Below are 22021 nucleotides of genomic sequence, written 5' to 3' on the forward strand. Positions count from 1 at the left end.
AGACCACAAACTCATTTCACATAAGTTGCCAAAGAACCATAACTTTGTTTATTACCAAGCTGAGCTAGTTTTCAACTGGTGACCTACAAGTAAAGGGTGCAATAGCCAACTGTCAGTTTCCAAAGCCATACAGTCCCTGTGAAAGATTCCCTCCTAACTTTCTGCTGTATTTCACAAGAACGTTGTTCACACAAAATAACAACACTGACTAAAATAACATTAAAAGCTGGATTTAATCAATCTTCTAGTCACACAATCACATTTTTAGAATCAAATTAAAAATTGATGTAAGGGGTGCTCTTAGGACAACTGGATGTGGACCAAAAGATCAGATCCAAACTCCCCTGACCAAGTTTTGTAGCTGGTTCCTATCATTATGAAATACCCAAATCTGATTATCCCCAAAACTTGGAAAAAGCCTGGAACTCTGTTAATGTTCTTTCGTAAGGCCCTGTCAGATTTTTCTAATCTTTATGAGCAGATCTTTGCTCCCATGCAGAACTGATTGCAGGGTCGGGCCTTGGCATGTTGATTACCTTCATATAGACTATTGCTTTTATCTGAAACTTCAATTTTGAAATAATTGATCTGCTTTAACCAGAAAAAATTGCCTAGGGAGGTTGTGGATTCTCCATCACTGGAAGTTTTTAAGAGCAGGTTAGACAAACACCTGTCAGGGATGGTCTAGAGCAGGGGGTCTCAATCTTTTTCTTTCTGAGGCCCCCTCAACATGCTATAAAAACTCCACAGCCCACCTGTGCCACAACAAATGTTTTTCTGCATATGAAATCCAGGGCCAGCATTAGGGGGTAGCAAGCAGGGCAATTGCCTGGGGCCTCACGCCACAAGGCGTCCCACAAAGCTAAGTTGCTCAGGCTTCGGCTTTGGCTTCAGCCCCTGGGTGGTGGGGCTCAGGGGCCCGGGCTTCTGCCCCACATGATGGGACTTTGGCTTTCTGCCCTGGGCCCCAGCGAGTCTAACACTGGCCCTGCTTGGCGGATCCCCCTGAAACCTACTCTTGGCTTCCCAGAGGGCCCCAGACCTCTGGTAGAGAATGCTGGTCTAGAGTCCTGCCTTGAGTGCAGGGGACTGAACTAGAAGACCTCTCAGGGTCCCTTCCAGTCCTACAATTCTATGATTCTATGCTTTCATGTGTAATAAGAAATGAGACATTTGGTTAGCATAGTTTAGAAGAAAAGGATTTGCTCAGTGAGCTTCAAATGTTCCTTGAACTTTAGGACAATATTCAACTTCTCTATATAGACATATAACAGGGCTTCAGTACCTACTCTGTTCACTACCCTTTCACCGCCAACAACGAAAAAAGTCTTCTCGTCTCACTATGGGTCTAAACCAAACCAAGCCAGCCAGCCACACTGGTCTGTGGCAAAGCCAGTGAACAATGTCACACACAATCATGTACATAAATGAGGATGCTCTAGGTCACAGACTTATTTGATTGGCAGAAATATGTGTCAACCAGAAGTGACCAGGGTACTTTTGCGCATTGAGTCATATTTTCTGTTTTTTTAACTGCAGGTTTCCCCTCATTCTGACCCGTCTAGTATCCTTGCATCAAAATATTGTAAAAATCTGTAAATGTTCATGGTTTTTTTTAATCACAAGTAGCATACAAACTGCTGAATTCCTTACCGGGAGAAGAGTGTAACTGTGTTAGGATTTAGCCCACAATCCTGCAAACACTTTGAATAAAACGAGTAGTGTCTGGGATAAATTCTGGCCCAATTGAATTCAATGGTAAAACTCAAAGGAGCCAGGATTCAACCCATTGACTTTGCTGAGACTATTTATATGCTTAAAGTTAAGCATGTAGATAAGCATAAGCATGTTCATAAACATTTGCTGGATCAGGAGAAAAATCCTTATGTACTTTCAAGAATCACAGTATTAGCAAGGTGAAAAGGTATGGTAAAGAGTTTTGTTTTAAAGGGACAGCATTAACTTAAAAATTACCCTTCTATCTCTGTTTTCTTTACCTGCTGTTGTAATATTAAGATCACTACAAGTGGAACAGATCAGAGAAGGGGCAGGAGGGGTGAATTCTCTCTATACTTTTCAGTTTGTTTGTTTTGTGTATTTGACAGCACTTTTTGTCGAGTGAATTTCACTATTTCTGCTGTACAGCCAATTAGTTTCCCTTATTGCTTGTGTGAGTATTTTGCATAGAACTAGGGAAGAAAAAAACATTTTTGAAAATAGAAAAATGTTATTGTAAAACCACCCAAAGTGTAAGGGGATTCAGAGACAGGTGTAGTACCTGGTATTCTTTTTAACTCTCATTGTTTGGGAGGAAAGGGAAGGAATTAACTTTCAATTTGACTGTGCCCCTTTAAACCAATTTCACAAGGTTCAGAGAGGGGGCTAACCATTATTTCACCATATCTTACTCCTGGTCCTGGAGTACTGAATGTGGCAAATAAATTAGAGCACCACAGAAATATTGAGAACATTGGAATGGTTCCTGGCTGGAAATGATCAGCTTTCATGCAAGGATGGAACAAGACAAGTATGCTGTGTCCTGGGAAAGGTGGGCCAATTTGTTCAGTCAGTCATTAAAGGAAAGAAACAAGAGCTGTGTGTATATGTGTGTGTCACAAGCTTCATGTTAATTTAGTAATAAGAGATTGTTTGCATTATGATTATGTTACAGCTTCTGTTAAATAGGAACTACAGATCTTTGGGGCATAACATTAAAATTTACTAGACATTGCATAAGGTACATGCAATATATATATATTTTTAATTCTGTAGTATGTCCTTCTGAATCTTACTTGCTCACAGGCATGAGTCTTCACTGCCTGACAGTTTGGATGTTTTTGAAAATCCCACCCAATGTTGGCCAATCTCTGCTCCTTCTGAATCCACCCTTTATGTAGTTACTCACATCTGTGTAAAGTGGTGATAAAACACTCCCAAACTCAGGGCCTGATCCCGCAAACTTGAACATGAGTATCTTTATTCATGTGAATAATTCCACTGAATCCATTGGGACAATTCACATGGTAGAATTACTCATATGTGTTTGCAGGATTTTCACCCATTTTGCATGGGTGTAAATGATTCCACAAGGTGGAAGACTGTGGAAAAACAGGCCCCATGAGCCCTTTCCTGGTTCATTAGAATTAGTGAGAGTTTTGTTATCAGCTGCAGTAGGTTCAGGATCAGCCCAAACTCTATAATTAAAGAACAAATAGAATATACTCTTCCACATTTGAAAGATTTCCTATGTGATCATCTTTGGAGAAATGTCTGTTCATTCTTATTTACAGTATGTTATCTTTATCAAATATGTGCCTCTCACCAAGTCTTTGGACACATGTTCTCTGTATATGAACAATAATTTCCAAGGTAAGGCCCTGATCCTGCAAACTAATCTGCATGGGGGGGATCTTTGTGCATGTGAAGGCCCATTAACTTCAGTGAGGCTTCATGAAGGCATAGGGGTCCATCTGCTTGGAGCAGCTTGCAGGATCCAGGCCTAACATATTGACAATTATCAAGAAAAATGAATCCCCTCACTTCACCTCCCCAGTCCCTTTAAGACTTAATTCTGCAAGTTGCTTAGCCCATCAGTGGGACTCTGTAAGATCCCAACCCTTCACGCTCTTTGGCACATGGGATCAGTGGAACAACTCAGGTGCTTAAAGTTGAATACATGTGTAAATCTGAGGATTGGGGCCCAGATGACTATGAACTGGCAGAATAAGGCCCCTATAGTAACAAAACCAGAAAGTAATATACTACTACAGAGAAACAAACAAAAGGCACATTAATTTGCATTGCAATTTATGTGCCATATAAATCAAATAAAAATAATGTAGGAACTAATAGTACATGAATATTTGGTTAAAGTGATGGTTTTCTGTAAAATATTAAGACAGAGCACAATAGGCAGTGAGTGGACATTGTTTACACAGTGCAAATACATAATTAATATTAGGGAGCATTTATATGGCACTTTACATTTACCAAGTGCTCTGCAAACAGCTCAGTAATGCAAAGCAGAATGAGCATGTGGATAAACAGTGTGTGCCTGGTGGCAGCAATGACAATGTAGAATGATCTGGCACTGTTCCACAGGACAGGCTAAGATGGTGGGGGAATCCCCCAGGAGAGCAACCCCTGTGGATGTTCCCTGGGCTGCTGCTGGATCCCTGAAGGGGGCAGTGGGGAAGTCTCATGGGGAAAGGTATCTGCTACTCTCTTCCTAGTTGGGGAATTCCAGGGACTGTTGCTTGACCTTTCTTGGGGTATGACCATGGAGAAGTGTGTCTGGGTGGGAGCATGCTCCAGAACTGTTTTTTTCCCCTGGCTATTAGGGGGATCCCTAAGGGAGGAGCCTCTTTAACAGGTTTCAATGCTGCTTCCTGCTAACTATTTGTGTGGGGGGGTTCCATGCTGGAAAAGGATCTCAGTGCTGCTGCCTCCCCACTGGCAGGGAGGTGTCTGTTGGGGGGGGGGGCAGTGTAGTGCCCCCCAGCCAGAGAGAGGGTGCCTGTGGTGGAGGGGTCCAAGTGCTGCCCCCCACTCCCTTACGATGGGGGAATGTGTGTGGAGCAGGGATCCCAGTGCAGCCCCCTCGCCAGAAGAGGTTGTCTGTGATCGAGGGTCCTTGGTGCAGCCCCCATCACCCAAGGGTGACGGGGGTGTCTGTGGCAGAGGAGTATCAGGGATATCTGTGGTTGAGGGGTATCGGTACAGCCCACCAATGGTGGGGTATTTGTGGCAGAGGGGTATCAGTGTAGCCACCCCCAGTGATGGGGTTTCTGGGCAGAGGGGTATTGGCGCAGTCTGTCTTGCCTCCCCCGGTGATAATGGAGTGTCTGTGGCAAAGGGGATCAGTGCAGCCCCCCGGCCATGGGGCGTCTGTGGCGGAGGAGTATCACTGTAGCCCCCTCCCCCCGGCGACGGGGTGTCTGTGGCGGAGGAGTATCACTGTAGCCCCCTCCCCCCGGCGACGGGGTGTCTGTGGCGGAGGAGTATCACTGTAGCCCCCTCCCCCCGGCGACGGGGTGTCTGTGGCGGAGGAGTATCACTGTAGCCCCCTCCCCCCGGTGACGGGGTGTCTGTGGCGGAGGAGTATCACTGTAGCCCCCTCCCCCCGGTGACGGGGCGTCTGTGGCGGAGGGGTATCACTGTAGCCGCCCCCCCCGGGTGATGGGGTGTCTGTGGCGGAGGGGTATCACTGTAGCCGCCCCCCCCCGGGTGATGGGGTGTCTGTGGCGGAGGGGTATCACTGTAGCCGCCCCCCCCCGGGTGATGGGGTGTCTGTGGCGGAGGGGTATCACTGTAGCAGCCCCCCCGGGTGATGGGGCGTCTGTGGCGGAGGGGTATCACTGTAGCTGGCCCCCACCCCGGTCATGGGGTGTCTGTGGCGGAGGGGTGTCACTGTCGCCGCTCCCCCTGGTGTTGGGGGTGTCTGTGGCGGAGGGGTATCACTGTAGCCGCCCCACCCCCCGGTGATGGGGTGTCTGTGGCGGAGGGGTGTCACTGTAGCCGCCCCTCCCCGTGATGGGGCGTCTGTGGCGGAGGGGTATCACTGTAGCCGCCCCCCCCCGGCTGATGGGGCGTCTGTGGCGGAGGGGTATCACTGTAGCTGGCCCCCACCCAGGTGATGGGGTGTCTGTGGCGGAGGGGTATCACTGTAGCCGCCCCCCCCCGGTGATGGGGTGTCTGTGGCGGAGGGGTATCACTGTAGCTGGCCCCCACCCAGGTGATGGGGTGTCTGTGGCGGAGGGGTATCACTGTAGCCGCCCCCCCGGTGATGGGGTATCGGTGGCGGAGGGGTATCACTGTAGGCCCCCCTCCCGGTGATGGGGTATCGGTGGCGGAGCGGTATCAGTGCAGCCCCCCCCTCCCGGGGGGGTGATGGGGCTGTGTCGGCGGAGGCGTACGTTACAAGCACTCCCAGTCCAGCGGCCGAGCTCCTTGTCCGTCCATCCCCGCGGGGGCGGGCCCGGCGCCGCGGCGGGGCGGCACGAGCCCGCCCTGGCGCGGGGGCGGGCCCGGCGGCGCAGTAAGGTGCTGAGATTCTGGGCGCGCAGCGGCTCTGGAGCTGCGGCGCGAGGCCGTGCGGGTGGCATGCTGTCCTCGGCCGCGCTGCTGGCGCTGGGCGCGCTGCTGTGGCTGGGCCCGCAGCCCCCGGGCCGGGCGGCCGCCGCCCAGGCCGTGTGGACCGCCTGGCTGAACGTGTCGTGGCGGGAGCCCGGCGGCGGCGGGAACGGCAGCGGCTGGAACGCGAGCGAGAGCGGCTTCTTCGGGCACGACTCGCCGCTGCAGCGGGCGGCCGGGCTGCTGGTGCAGCCCGACGGGCCCGACGGCCTCAACGCCTGCAGCCCGCTCACCAACTTCAGCGAGGCGGGCGCCGGCCAGGCCTGGCTCGCGCTCATCCAGCGCGGCGGCGGCTGCACCTTCGCGGACAAGATCCGCCTGGCGGCCGAGCGCGGCGCGGCGGGGGCCGTGATCTACAACTACCGGGGCACGGGCAACGAGGCGCTGCCGATGTCGCACCCGGGTGAGTGACGCGCGGGCCCCGGCCCCGGCCCCGGCCGGGGGAAGGGTCCTCCCGGCTCGGCCCTCGGTGACTGCGGGGGATCGTCCCCTCCTCAGCCCGGTCCCCGCCGGGCGCGCTGCCCACCCCGGCCACTCTCGGGCACCGCCCCCTGTCCTTTCTAGCGCGCTCTGGCTCCCTGTCCCCTGGGCTGGGCTCTGCGCCCCAGGCTCTGGCCGGGCTTCCTTATCGCATGGCAACGATGCTGCTGCCCTAGAGCTTCAGGGGCAAGCCCGGTTCGAGACTTGCCCTCTGGAGAAAGGTCTCCCGTGGAGGGGGCCGATGGCTTCCCGGTTCACGAGGCAGGGCTAGGTCTCCAGGGGTGAGTGTCCCTGCTGCGTTTTGCGATTCACGCCAAGGACCCGAAGAGGGCGTGGTGCTGTGCAGGTGTAGGGCAGTGGGGCTTGCAAGCTGAATGCATGTGGCTAAGCAGGCAGCAAACCTGCTGTTGCTTGCTGTCATAATGAACAAACAGCTAGCCACTAAAAGTGAATGGTCTTCAGTAGAGCTCGAATTTTTCGCCCTTCCCCGGGAGCGAGGTCTTCAGTAGTTTCTCTAAGGTCTGAACAGAGGGAGTTTGCCATATGCTAATGGGAAGGAGAATCCACTCAGCGGCAGTGTGTGCAGGGAGTCAAAAGGGCACTAAGTGGTAGTTTGAGTGGATTCTAAGGATTGGTACCATGTGGAGCAGGGGTGGAGTTTGGGAGAACTTGGGAGGCAAGTAGGAGCATGACCTTGATATAGAAAGGCTAAGAGTCATTGCAGAGACTAAAGTAGGGTGGACAGGAAGGCTATCTTGGCAGCTGTGGCTTGGACTGAAAGTGAAAAGGATGAGTGGGACAAGCCAGACATATGGGGGGATGGACTACTGTCTCAGCAATAAGATAGAATGGAAGAGTTTTGGGGGACAACGTAAGAGTAGGAATTGTGAGGGTTGGATGGGGGGGGGAAGCTGGGGTAGAGTAATGATGGCCAGGTATTGCCAAGACTGCAAGCATAGGGGAATGGTGGTGGTGGTGCTGTAAGGGGAAAAGGAGGAAGCTGGAGAGATGTTTAACTAGTATTCTAGCTCTTGGTTTTGAAAATGATCTTCTGAACACAAACTACTGCAGTCCTGAGTTTCCAGAGGGCTCCAGTGCTTACTGCTCAGAACTTCCCAAACCTGTAGCGGAGTGAAAAGCTGTCCCTGGCCAACACTTGGTTTTCAGAAGGGTGTTGGCCAGGGACTGATGGCATCTTTAGTCTGGCTAGTTTAGTCCCTTCGAGTGATTTTGATCTACTTCAAAAGACAGGAAGTCCTCATGATTACATGTCTGTTACTCTTTCCTGAACTTATACCAATTTATCAGCCTAAACATAGCTTGCTGTTCAAGGCATTTTGTTGAATTTCTGATTTAATACATAAGTGTTAAATACATAAGCTGTTGCAGCTTAAACCTGAGTAGGTTGCTGCCTGAGTTCCCTGGGCTGGGAGAGTTGTGCACTGTCATATGGCAGCATGTGTTCAGACATATGGACTCGGGGTGGGAATTGTTTGGTTCTTTTTGCTACCAATCTAGTTAAATGTGCTCAGAGTCTGCTTTTCAGTCAGTATACCTAAGGGCAGAGAGAGAGGCTGATGTCTCCTCCAGACATTTCTATTTTTAGTCACAGTTTTCCCTGCATCCCACACAACAATCAACTCTGAATGGAATTAGTGTGGGTCCCACCCTTTGATCTTCATGTAAAATCATTTTATGCCTCACAACTTGTCCCTTGCCAGGTTGAGTTGTGTTTCCAGTACAAGTATCAAGCCTTTTTTAAGCAAATTTACCTTCTGCAGAAGTTGATGACATAGGTTCCCTCCACTTGCCACAGAAAGTTTCCTGTTTGCCACTGGTGAGTGGGGGGTTTCCCCTCAAAACTCCTCATTTTTCAAATGAAGACTTAACAGTTTGATCGTCATGGTAGTACAGTCAAGCTAATATTTCATGGGAAGATATCTTAAGTTTGAGCACCAGAGTGGACATTAAGACTCTAGTAATGGAAAAAGTAGACACTTCAAAGGAAGTTCTTTTAAGAACCTAATATTGTAAAGTGTTAACTAATCTAGCAAACAGAAACAAAAACAGAGTGGCTTAAAACTTGCAGGCTTAAAACAAGACCTGAGAAAGACCTGGTGAAAATGGGGAAAGATTATTTCTTCACTCTTAAAGTGTTAAGGATAAATGGCATTTGTGTGGCTTTTTCCTGTGTGTTTTTCATAAAGCACTCTTGAGGTTTCAGTCTTGCAAGTTCCTGGACTTAAAGAAGATAAATACAGTCATCCTGCTTTTTATCCTCTGTGATCTACAGATGAAGTTGGGGTGTGTGTGTGTGAAGAGTGTGTGCGCATGTGCAGGTAGCTGTTTAACTCAACAAATACACTGGTGACTCAGGGTTTTCCAAAAGTCCTCTTAAGAATCTTTTTGGTACACCCAGAATCCACATAAACATCTATGAGATGAAGAGTTAAATGCAGGATGGTCCCATGGGCTGGATGTGGCCCGCAGGCTGTAGTTTGCCCACCTCTGGTGTAAAGACTAATGTGGCCCAAACAGACTTGCCAAAGCATGGGCTTAAGTAAGGCAATGTTCTTAAGACTGGGCATAAACAGAGTAGCAGTCATTAACAGATCACCCTTAGTTTGGCATCTACTTATATCTGTAGCAAGAAGTATTAAGAGAAGGTAGTGAAGAATGTTTAACATGAACTTACAATAAAATTTAGTGGCAGATGAGGATGAAAGTGAAATAAGGAGAACTGTCTGCTATTCGATTACTGCACGTGTAACCTTACAACAAAACATGGACTTTGGGCGCTTTCTAGTTCTTGAAATGAAGCATCCCAACCATGTGTCTGGGTTCTGACCTGAAGGGATTGTCACTAGCTTTGAAAAGAGAACTTTGGTTCTTCAGTACCTGCACCTCGAATATTGTTCACCTAAATCACTGAACAGCCATCAGGGAGCAGCTACTTTTGATCACTGCTGACCTCTTAAACTAGTGTCCCAGGGATAGGAGCATCTCCTTACCAAACTGTTTAGCCAGCCAGTTTCCTCCGTGCCATATTTTTCTTAAAATCCCAGTTGATGGAGACTTGGTTAGCTTAATTGAACAAGCTGCTGTTCTCCATGGTGTGTGCTGTGCTTCAGAGATCTTCTCCCTCCCCTTTGCCCCTAGGGTGTAGTTTTGAGTTTTAGGCCCAGGGACTCATGCCACAATTGTTCAAGGTGGTGATCCAGCATGATTCATTATGTGCCCTGGGGTATATTGCAACTTCCAAGCCCAAGCATGGACAAAAAATAGAACAGGAAGTTCTAAACCAATGGATTCCAATCTTTTTGTCTGAAGCTGTCCCTCTGTAGTAATTGCCTTATGGTACCTCATGAATCCTTGCACTGTGCCATGACAATTGGGGCACCTAATTTGTGGTGCTGCCATTCTCTCTTCTTGTGTGCTTTGTCTGACTGTTTTGTCTCCTATTTCTCGCTGTTTCTACTTCATTACCTTTCCTGAGTCTTCTGATCTCTTCTCTCTCCCTACCCTCCAGTGCTCTCCTCTGCTTTTTCTGTTATCTGTCTTCCAGCTGCTGTATTTCCTGTGTGTCTGCCCCTGACAGTGCTGGCCTTTCTCTTCTCTTCCCAATTATCCTGCTTGCCAGGGACAGTGAATGTTTGTCTGTCCCCTAGCAGAGGGTAGGAATGTGGAGGAAGTGGTGCATGAAGCTCTGGTGATTCTGTCTGGTTCAGTGAAACTTTGCTGACAAGGCAACAGAAGAAGCAGTGTCCTCTGCAAAGAGGATGGGGATGGCAATGCATCACTGTTCGTTCTTTGGGGACAGTATAGCAGAAAAGTAAAGGGGAAGTGAAGTTAAGACATTAAAATGCAGTTCTTTTCTTTAAAAAAAAAAATATATGTATTTTAATGGTTCTTACCCCTCTATGTAGTCAGTCCTGTCTGCTGACTTGGGGGACAAATCTGCAACTGTTAGCGCTTTACAGCAGTACAGGGAAGGAACTAGATTTTGTTCCTTCTACTTCATCACTAACAGAATAATTTGAGTTCAGTCAGCTATCTATCCATGCCTACTAATGATCCTATGGGCACAATCTGACCCATAGAACCTTTATTACAGGTGGCGGTGCTTGGGAAGGAAAGAAACCAGTTTGACCCTTATTCCGGGCCCAGCTTCTGGGTCTGACAATTGGAAAAAACACTTGTAAATGAAGCGAGTATATTTCATATGAAATACTACCAACCTGAACATGGACCCGGTAATGCTATATCTAGAATCACACTTGGAGCAAGAAGACAGACTGAAACAGGGAAGGAAAAACATGTACAGAAATAGCTTACTCACTAAGTCCTAGGATTTTTACCTCATAGTTTCCCACCTTGTGTATCACTGGTGTGACTCCCTCCAGAGGGAGTAACAATGGGAATCCTAGTGTAGAGATTACCAGGATTTTGCCCACTGTCATCTGGGGCTTCTCCAAAGGCCAACTTTGTGTAAGTAAACTTTCAGCTCATTTTTTGATGAAACCTAAATAAATAGTAAATTGGAGAAGTGCAGCTCCATGATATTTGAAACTAAAAGCTCACACATTCTGATTTGATTCTAAATTTATTGTAGGCCTGCATGGAACAGTGACTGAAATATCTTAATCTGCCTTTGCTAGCATGAAATAGACTATTGGAGACCGCACTTCTGGGAAGACATTGGTGCAGGGCAGTAATGCAGCCACATTGAGGGAGAATTGGAGCAGGTGGGGGGAATAGATTTCAGCCGAGGAAATGATGGTAAAAACAGGTGGGGCTGAAGTTAAATATTGTTGCCGACGCAAGAATATGCAAACCGTCTTCCTGTCCACTAAGAGGTTATGCATGGAAGCTTTCATGTACTGCCAGACAAAGAACAAAAGCCCTCTTGGATGGACTTGCACATGAGTAATGTAAAATATGTTGACTCTTCTCTCCTTCACAGGATCTCTGCTGCTACGAAGCTTTCCAACTCCTAATATAGGCTTATCTTCTAGACGTGCAATAAACAACTGTATTTTTTTGTATGATTATCAAACTTATCTTTTGAGGTAGAATTCTTATTTAGAGGCTCAAACGTTCCTGTACATTTAAGTAACTTATTTTTAGTCATTTCACTTTAAGAGGCTTGCATTATTTAATTACTGTGCACACATTGAGAGGGCTAGATTAATTCTGTTTTGTTCGCATCAGTCTTATGTCTAGAAATTAATGGTACATCAGTTTGTCAAAATTACCATTAAAAACACACACAATACAAAAATAGCCAAATCAGATATAATATCCTACCTAATACCTTCTAGTATCTAAAATGTCAAGGATTTAATGGAGTCTGATGTCATATTTATTTAGTAATTTTGTAAGCATTATATCTTATCGACAAGTAAACATCAGTTTTAACTATACTCATTTCAAGATGATGGTGCCTTTCTGTGGCAGGCTGAACATGGTTTCAAAGTATAATATTATGGGCTGATAATTGCTGACCTCTGTAACATATATTGGCCTTCAAAAGCAAACATGTGATTGGGGAAAGATTGAAACAGAGCAAGACCAAAGTACATAAAATGAGTTCAGTTAGCTTTAAAGAGTTCTTTAATAGACTTGAGCGAACCAGAATGTTAAGTGGTTTTCCTGTCAGGGTACATTAATAGCTGTGGAAGTTCTTTAAGTGTTAAGAGTAATATGTCTTGAAGATCTGCAAAGAAAGTACAATGTGATCTTTTTTTTTTTTTAAACTTCCTTCTTCCAATGCTCAGATCTTGACTCTGCTGGCCTTGAATGACAGATCATCTGGCTTTGTGAGTGCTATACCTGAGAGGGCCTGAGCAGACATTGGCTAAAAATAACCAACAAATGTATCGAGGAAAGAATACTAGCCAAGCAGGGGTGTTGCTGTCATGAAGCGCAGAAGTCAAGAGGCACAGTTTCTAGGGTATCCTATATTAACAAACTAGGATTAAAAAGGATCTGAGAGTCTAAACTTGGATCAATATATGAAAAAGAAGCTGGTGAGGTTAAAACCTTTAATGCCAATAGTAAAACTTGTACTGAAGGGATTAATTGCCACCAGCAAAAACAGCATACCGTCTCTTAAGTTACTTGAGGAAGCAGTAGTCAGCAAGAAGACTAGCTGTGTCCTGTTCAGGCTTGTTATGAAGCATGGTTTTTAGAAACAAGCAGTAAAGGAAACTAAACTCTAAAAGAGAAAAGGATTGAGATCTGTGGTAAGTATTATGATTGGTATATCCTAAAGTAGTCTGTTTTTTAACACTATATTTGTGAATGGTAAATAAACAATCCTTTGCTGCTTTTGAAAGAGCAGAATCATAGAAATGTAAGGCTGGAAGGGACCTTGAGATGTCATCTGGTCAACCCACCATGCTGAGGCAGGACCTTATGCCTTATATTTATGCCTTATAATTATGCCTTCCTTGACTGGTGTTAGTCTAAGCTGTTACTAAAAACCTCCGATGACAGGGATTCCACAACCTCCCTTGAAATCCTGTTCAGTAATTAGTTAGTCTTTCCTAGTATCTAACCTAAATCTCCCTTGCTTCAGAGTCAGCTGATTACTTCTTGTCCTACCTTCAATGAATGTGGAGAACAATTGATTGCCATCCTCTTTATAATAGCCTTAACATATTGAAGGCTATCAGGTTCCCCCTCGATCCTCTTTCTCAAGACTAAACATATCCAGTTTTTAATCCTTTCCTCATAGGTCAGGTTTTCTAAATCTTTTATCATTTTTCTTGCTCTCCTCTGGATTCTCTCCACTTTGTCCACATATTTCCTAAATTGTGGTGCCCAAAACCACACAATATTCAGCTGAGGCCTCATCGAGGCCAAGCCTTACCTTCCATGTCTTACATACGACAGTCCTGTTAATACACACTGAAATGATACTGGTCTGCCTTGCAGCTGCATCACACTGTTGATTCATAACCAATTTGTGATCCAATATACCTTGCAGATCCTTTTCAGCACTACCACTGCCTAGCTAGTTATTCCCCATTTTTGTAGTTGTGCATTTATTTTTTTTAATTAAGTGTAGTACTTCTCCCTTGTCTTTATTTCATCTTGCTGATTTCATACAATTTTTCCAATTTGTCAAAGTTATTTAGAATTCTTATCCTGTCCTCCAGAGTGCTAGCAATCCCTCCCAGCTTTCATCTGCAGATTTTATAAACGTACTCTCCGGTCCACTATCTAAGACGCTAATGAAAATGTAGAATGGTACCGGACCCAGGACAGATCCCTGTAGGACCTCACTAGATCTATTCTCACAATCTAATAGCAAACCATTGATAACTACTCTTCAAGTACAGTCTTTCAACCAGTTATGCACCAATATTAGGAATACCCTAGAGACTTGGAAAATGGAGTTGTCTGTCAATGTCAAATGTGACTACCCTCATCTGCCTCAGCCATGGCTTGATGTAGTTTCTTTGCATGCCTCTGTGCTCATACCAGACACAGCTGATTCAGAAAGAACACAACTGGATCCAGAACTCTGAGTTCATCTCTGCACCAAGTAAAAGCTCACTTGTGAAAGTTTTCACTTATCTTGAGCTTGTAACTTCTTGTGTCCACAGGTAGCTGTCATATAAATATTAATTACAATGTTTGAGCCAAGTACAGTATAAGGTGGCTTTTCCACAGCATGGATGAGCCAAAATGATGCAGCTGTAGTAGGTTCTCAGCTGTCTGTTCCAGTGCAGTGCCTTGTGTTTGGGGAAATTTCCCCAAGGAGTCTGTAGCCAGCACAGTTGATGGATATTATTATGGCATGAGTTTTCAGACTCTTTGAATTCACTGGTACTGCCCAAGGTGTGGTTATGGTGGTTTAGCTGTACTAAAACAGTTATGTCTAAAACGGTTGCTCTTTGGATTTACTAAACTGTTGCAATGACAAATGATGAAATAAAAAATGTAACGAAGTAACAGTTACTGTAAGTATTTACTAACCTAGTGGTAGGGTATATTGGTCTTTCTCGCCATCTGCATCATTGTTGGCTCATACCTTGCAAATCCTACAGAGCCTAACAGGTTGATAACACTGCATATAGTTTTGAACTTGCCAGCAAGCAAATGTTGTTTCTCTATAGTAAGAGACTTGGGAAGCCATTCCCGTTGAACCTGCATATTGTCTAGGTGCTGAAGGATGTAGAGAAGCTCACTGTGACAAAGCAAACTTTGTCTCTGGCTAATAACTCCTGGAGGAGTATGCCAGAGGGGATTCAAGACAATTCAGTTACTGTACTGATTTATTAGAAAACAACAAAAGTGATTTGTTGTTCGTAGTGGAATTCTTAATTGCTTCTCTGAAGAGGTACACAAGAAACAATCTGGCTTATTTCTGTGAGTCCTAGATAATATTTAGGTTGAATGAAAGCTTGATCCAGTAACTGAAGTATATGTAGCCCATCACAGTACAATGTCAGGAAGAAATATTGGTGGTGGTGAACTTAATCGCATTTGAACAGAATAAATCCATCTTCTACAAAGCCAAAACTACTCACAGTTGGTTAGTGAAGAGCGATCAGAAGGGAGTATTGAACAGGCTCCATGAACTTTGTAAGTTTCTCCAGAGGATTTTTTTAAATTCTCTTCATTAGACAGGAAAGGCAATGCTTTAACCTTGTAAATTTCACTGAAGAAAAGGCAATGAGCTGTCTATAGAACATCCTGTCTTCAGATTTTGAAATCTGTAGCTAAAATACTATTCTTACAATGCAGTAAAGGATGACATTTTAAACATCAGTAAATGTTAGGCCCTGGCTCTTTGTGTCAAACTATAGTAACATTTATATTAACATACCATTGAGAGATGAGATGATTTTGTTAATTGTGAGATTCATCTCACAAGTGATCACTTATAGTTCAGTTTAATCAAATCTGAGAAGTACAGTTGGAGACTATGGAAAATCACAGAACATGGCGTATCCCCGTCTCTCTCTTCTGAATGCTGAGCTTTCAGTCAATGTTTTCAGCACTTGTGGAAGTGACTTTCCCTGCCTATTGTAAATCAATGTATTGGTGGGCTATGAAGGTAACCTAGCAGAATAATCTCTCTAGACAAACAAGGGTGGTGGCGGCGGCAGCAGCAACAGCAAATATATATAATATATGCTCCAGCCAAGTTAGTTTTGTTTGTACCCATTGAAATCTTGTAGGATTAAAATGCAGGACGTAAACACAGGACGTGTATGCCATTCCTACAGAATGCTGACTCAAAAAGATCCCTCACCAAACCAGTTCGATTGCGCTTTGAGTGCTCACTGGATTGTCCCTTGTGCAGCTTCTGAAACGAGCTGAAGGACTTTTTAGGCTTTGCCTCTGTGCTCTTTAACTGCAGTGTCTTGCTAGAGAGAACTTGGAATTAAATAAGGGGACAAACTCTATAGCTCTGGGCTTGATGCAGAAATTACTGAGTGAGATTCTATGGCTTTTGTGCAGGAGATTTGACTAGATGATCATGATGATCCCTTCTGGCATTTATTATCTATGAATCTGTAAGGCACAGAGGAAGAAGGATATCAAGGCATTGAGGGATGTGGGGCTCTGCCTTGGGTCCTAGTTGAGGAAAAATCTAGATAAAGGTGCAGCCGGAAGCATTTTAATGCCATTGTATTTTCCTTTCCTTTTTACACACATCTTCTATTGGCTGTGACACCTGACCCTTTATTGTGGCAGCCATTCTTGTTTTACTGGAAAGTATTGCTTCTGGTAGGATGACTGTCCGGTCTCCAGATCTGGCTTTTCTTTACACTTCTCTTCAGTCTGTACCCCTGTTTCAAAGCACAGAAATTATCAGAGTGAAACCAACTTGTACTCGGAGTTTGCTACCTTACTTCTGGCAAAGAAGGTTAAAACCCTATAGTACGCATCTCACAATTAATACTATACCATTGTTGGAGGGGATTGCTTCCTGTTCCCAGATGGCGACCAATTTCTAGCCTAGGTCATCCAGCTGATGTTCAAACTCTTCTGTTCTCCCTCTGTGTACATCATGTGCTGCATGAAGTGACTTAAAAAGAGATGGTGACTCTTGCATTCCGAGCAAGTACTACATCTAAGATATGCTGTACTTTAACATGGGTTGTGGTTGATTAGCCATCACTGGAAACGTTATTCGATCTAGATTGCCTTTCTATAAGAGATGCTGTAGTTCAAACAAGAATTAATTCAGGGAAGCCTGTGGGCTGTGTTATGCAGGAGGTCAGAGCAGATAATCTCAGTGGTCATCCTGTCTTCATAATCTATAGAGCAGGACTACTGATATTTGGATGCCTTTGCTTGGTGGGGAGACTAGGACGTCAATCAGATCACTGTTGCTATCAGTTCTTTAATTTCTGACGTTTTTCTTGCTGCCACTATTAGTGGCAATGCTGTAATTAGAAAAGTTACCTGAATGCTACATGTCATGCAGTCATTCTGTACTGTTCCCTTTCTCTTCTTCCCTTTTCATGCTTGCAAGTAATGATTAATGCATAAGAAGAATGGTGGAGGTGGGGTTAATATTTAAGCAGTTTGGTGTGACACCTCTGCAGTTGCAAGGGCACTGTTCTACTACAGAAAAGTATAATAAAATCTTCTCCTTCCCACACACCTGGAGTAGAGGATTTCAACTAGCAACTGACCAGTGAATAGTCCTGATCCTCTCCTTTTACTTGAGTATTTCACTTCTGAGGGGTACCCTTATCTTTAAAGGGAAACTAACTTGACATATGTTTCCTTTTTTAAAGGTTCCAGTTAATGCAGCTTGCTCTTGAGACCGCCTGCTAGCCTTTGGTTTTTGTTGTTGGTTTTTTTTTAAATAACTGCATCTCTCCATTAAATATGTTTCTGTCCTTGATCCATAACGACTTGTAGGATCAGGGAACCAGACTATGCAAAGTGCCATTTACTGCACAAAGTTAACTGAAAATGGGGTGGTTTTTTTCCCTTATATTTCAATTATAGTCCTCTTAGGTGGCATGTGAGCTGGGAAATACTTTTCACAAAGTGGTTTGTTTAAAACCTGGACACTATTCTAGGAGTGGGGTTCTTGGCGTACTTCCAGATTGTGGCACGTTTTGGTCCGTTTCCTTGCATCACCAACATCATAGCTTTTATCTGATAGCAGTCACATCTGAAATGGTGTCACTGTCTCACCTTAGTCTGACTAAACTAGAAAAACGGAAATGTTTCCCATTCCTCAGGCTCTCATCCTTGTAAACAGGATGAGGGGGCATTATGAAGAGTTCCTTCATTAAGCAGCTTCTGCCTCAGATGATGTGTGAATTGGAGGCAAGCGTGTGCAGAGGTGAAATAACGTATGGCATTCTGAGTAACTTGGATACCTTGCCAAAAAAGCTTCCTGTTTTGCCTGTCACGAGGAGATTCATGACCTGTGGAACTTAAGTTTCTGTGTCTGTTTACAGCACCAGATTTGAACACAAGATAAATCAGCGATACTGACAAGATGGTGCCTGTTTCTCCTGTGATACTGGATACCTTTCTTTCTGCTAAAACTAACATTACAGGCTGGTTCTAGATTGCCTGATGTGGTTTATTCTAGTTTTCATCAACAAGAATCCAGTATGGCTCTTCTTATTTTGACCTGGCAAGAATATATAGGAGCAGCATTTGGGACTGATGTAATGGCTTGCATTTTAGAACTGTAGGAGAGTATAACAAACCCTTTTTGCATGCCTGGACAGCCAGGTGTGGTGATATGATGGGGAATTGCCAGTAGGTTCAGCTGACTCTGCTGTGTAATTTATGATGTCTCTTCCTTGTAAGTGCAGAAAATGTTGGTTTGGCCTCTAGTGCTGTCTGGTTATACTGTTGGATTTTAATCCAATAAAGATCAACCATATAATAGACTAAAGTAATCTGTCAAAATCAGGGCTTGGGAAAACAGCACATACAGGGCACCTGCATTAGGAGCTGCACTGGTCAAGCTACATCAGCTAGATAAGGGGCAGTCAGTTTTTTTGTCAAGGTCCACATTTCTTGGTCAAGGTATATTCAGGGTCCAGACTCTGGAGAAAATAGTTTTGAAAGAATCAATGGTAATAAGTAAATAAAGATTTTTGGGGTCTGTTCAAAAGCGTCTGGCAGTCCAGATTTGGCCCAGGGCCTGCCTATTTGGTATCCCAGCTTAGACTACATTTCAGACTTAGTGATTTCAAGAATAAGATTTAACAAGGTCACTACGTGCTTGAGGTGAGTACTAGTGCTACTTTGGCTAAGACCAGCTATATTGTGCATGTGTGCTGTGCTGTTATCCTTGTTTACCTTTTGGTGTTTTTCCATTCTGTTCCATTCTGTAGTGCTCCTGAGCAGATTGGTTACCTGTCTTGTGGATTGAAAATGCAGTGTTGAGTTCTTGTAAGCCTGTGTACACTAGGGACAAGGATGAGACCATCACACTTTTGACCTCATGCCAAAAGCTTTATAAAGCGATGTCATACAGTGACTTAGCAGTAAGAGGTTCTGCCTAAACAATAGCAAAGATCTCAAACTGCACTGACAACTGTGTTGACTTTTCCATTTGCATGTGACACAACTTAGTTCTAGAGTGAAAAAAAATTCTTTGGTCATTTCCTTACCTTGCCTTCAGTGCAGTGGAGAATTTCATACACGCAGCTTGGATGGTAGAAAAAGCTTGGCTGGCGGGTTGGGGTAACAGCTTTATGATTGAGAGTTTCATTGGCATACTAGCACTGGGTGAAGTGATGGGTTGTTGGCTTAGTAGCTTAGATAGGTTTCCTGTGTAGCTACATTCTCTGAATATCTCTAATTTAATTTTAGAGGGCCTATATTTCTAGATTAGAAGTCCCTCTTTCTGCCAATAATCATGCTACAGTACTTAATCTACTGTTGCAAAACACTTGCTGGCTCAAATAAATAAATTCTTGAAAACATTACAGTCCACTTCTGAAGGCTCTCAGAGCTGTGACAATTGAGTCATTTGATTGGTCTTCTTCCAAACTGGCTGCATTTAATTCACTTCACAAAAAGGAGACCTTTTATTATTAAATTATTTACATTCTGCGGGTCTTAGCTTGTTTGAACTCCAAGACACACTCTCACTACAGGATTAAAAGCTTCTTTCAGGCATTAGCTATTAGTATTCTGGTAGTGCCTAAGACATTGTACATGTACAGGAAGATGACTTTCCTAAATATCTCTACGCTAATAGTTTCTCTGAAGCTTTTTGCTAAAGTGTGGTACTTGAGACTTGAACTGTGCAAATGCTTAACTTGTTAGTTCTGTTGCTGAATATATACAAGTATTTAAAGGGAGTTGAGACCTAAGCTGAAATTAGTACAGGAGAGTTTCATACCAGATTAGAATTTTAATCAATATGAATATGTATATTAACAATGAGAGCTACATCAAAAATATTTTGACGTTTTGAGAATTCCATCAAATATCTGACTTCTCACCATATGGTTAGGGCAAAAGCAAAGCTTACACTTTTTCCCTTTGAGGATGCAGAAACAATTTAATGAAGCACTTACAAATAAGTTGCTGTCACTTTGTAGTGTGTTAACCATGTGGTGCAAGGAAAAGCGGTCTTCTGACACTGATTACTGGAACCAGTAGTTATCAGTAGAAGATTTGGCTGTAAGATGACAATTCCATTTGTGAAGTATTTCAAAACTTTGTCTTCATTTCATTGGAATAAGACCCCAAAATTTCAAAATTCTCCAAAGAAAAACTTTTAAAAGCTGCATTTTGGGTAAATCAAAGTTTTATTTTTTATTTTGATTTATCAAAATACTCTGTGCGGTGGTGGTGTAGCCCAAGATATTAGAGAGACAAGGTGGGTGAAGTAATCTCTTTTATTGGACCAACTTCTGTTGGTGAGAGAGACAAGCTTTTGAGTTTACACAGGTATCATCCCCTGAGTATTCAGATGCATTTTGTAGTGTTATCCATGAGTATTGCATATCAAGGAGTGCCAGCCGAATCTTAGCCTTTTAATTTCTCCTCAAAGATGTTGAATTGGATGGGTAGCTTTGTCCTGGGAAGCAGAGACTCTGAGAAAGATTTGGAGGTGGTGGCAAATCACCTGAATGTGAACTCAGTTCAATGCTGTGGCAATAGGGCCAATGAAATCTTTAGATGCATAAACAAAGAAATCTTGATTAGGAGTAGCACTGTTGTTTTAGTTTTGTATTTGGTACTGGTGTGGCCGCTGCTGGAATATTGTATCCAGTTCTGGTGTCATCAGTGCTAGAAGAATTGTTTATCAGAGAAGGTGCAGAGAAGAGCCATGAGAATGATTAAAGGATCAGAAAACATGCCTTTATAGTGATTTTGAGTTTCCTGGGTTAGCCTTCGGCAAATTGTTCCAATTGTTATGGTGGATTCTCCATTGCTGGCAATTTTTAAATCCAGATTGGATGTTTTTCTAAAAGAGAGCTCTAGGAATTATTTTGGGGAAGTTTTATGGCCTGTCAGGTTCCATCTGGCCTTAGAATCTATGTTCTCCTCATTATATTAGGAACACATACTAATGCTAATGATTCCATGGTTAGCCTTAGAAATACAAGGTATGATTGTTGTTCAGTGACTGTCAGTACGTTTTCAAATTTAATTTCTAGATCTTAATGCATTTTTTAATGCAGTAAAGTTACTAACTTATTATGCTGCTACCAAAAATAAAGTGTGTAACTCTGAAGTAGGAATGTTGATTAGCTATTCCTGAGAGGTTAATAGGTGGGTATCTTCCCTCTTCTCCTCCCTGCCCCAACCACAACTCTCTCATGGAAAAACTTCATGTATAAGCAGTGCTGCGATTTGTACGTATTAATGAATGCATGAAGAGTAAAAACATACCATTTCAGTAAAGGTTTTCTGAAAGGAAAACTAAAGTGAATGTTTCAGATAGCAAATATTTGCTGGAGAATATATTGACTTTTCAAGTCATTAGGGAAACATTTATCTCTGACAATTCTCTGGGAGTTAAATTTTTCTAATACTTGTCATGAAGCTCCATAGAATTGTTACATAATGTACTGAAGTTATCCATATGAATGAATGCAGAAAGATTAATGTTATAGGAACACTGTTTGAGAGCTAAATGGTGGTAATTAGATCTTATTTCAGCATCCTACAGCAAAAGGAATAGACCTGAAAGTGCAACAACAAACTTGACTTTTAACTATTTACAATCATGTAAGGAAGATGTTAGACACACATGAAGCTTTTCAGTTATCAGGAGAACAAGAAAGACTTGTTTCCTGCTGTTAAATTGGGTGCACAGTCTGGAAGTGGAAATGTGCTGGATTCAACCTGTAGAAGCCTGCAGAGAGTGTGGCAAAACTTCAGCATAGAAACTTCAGCATGGAAAGTACACGGCTATAGCAACTCCCTCTTTTCTCTCGAGGGA

The 22021-nt window shown here is 43.9% G+C and overlaps 1 protein-coding gene across 2 annotated transcripts in view; it reads left to right on the forward strand.

Annotated features, from left to right (window-relative positions):
* RNF128 (ring finger protein 128) overlaps nt 1–22021 on the forward strand; it is a 65819-nt gene that overhangs the window by 15375 nt on the left and 28423 nt on the right. The window contains exon 1 of one of the 2 annotated variants that reach the window (XM_048864794.2): nt 6040–6535. The exons of the other annotated variant lie outside the window; for it this stretch is intronic. Coding sequence (XP_048720751.1) covers nt 6103–6535 — 433 coding nt within the window. The 5' untranslated portion in view covers nt 6040–6102. Of the gene's footprint in view, nt 1–6039; nt 6536–22021 lie in introns of those variants that run through there. 2 annotated transcript variants of the gene reach the window in all.

The sequence above is a fragment of the Caretta caretta genome, chromosome 9, assembly GCF_965140235.1.
Source record: "Caretta caretta isolate rCarCar2 chromosome 9, rCarCar1.hap1, whole genome shotgun sequence".
In the NCBI taxonomy this organism is placed as follows: Eukaryota; Metazoa; Chordata; order Testudines; family Cheloniidae; genus Caretta; species Caretta caretta.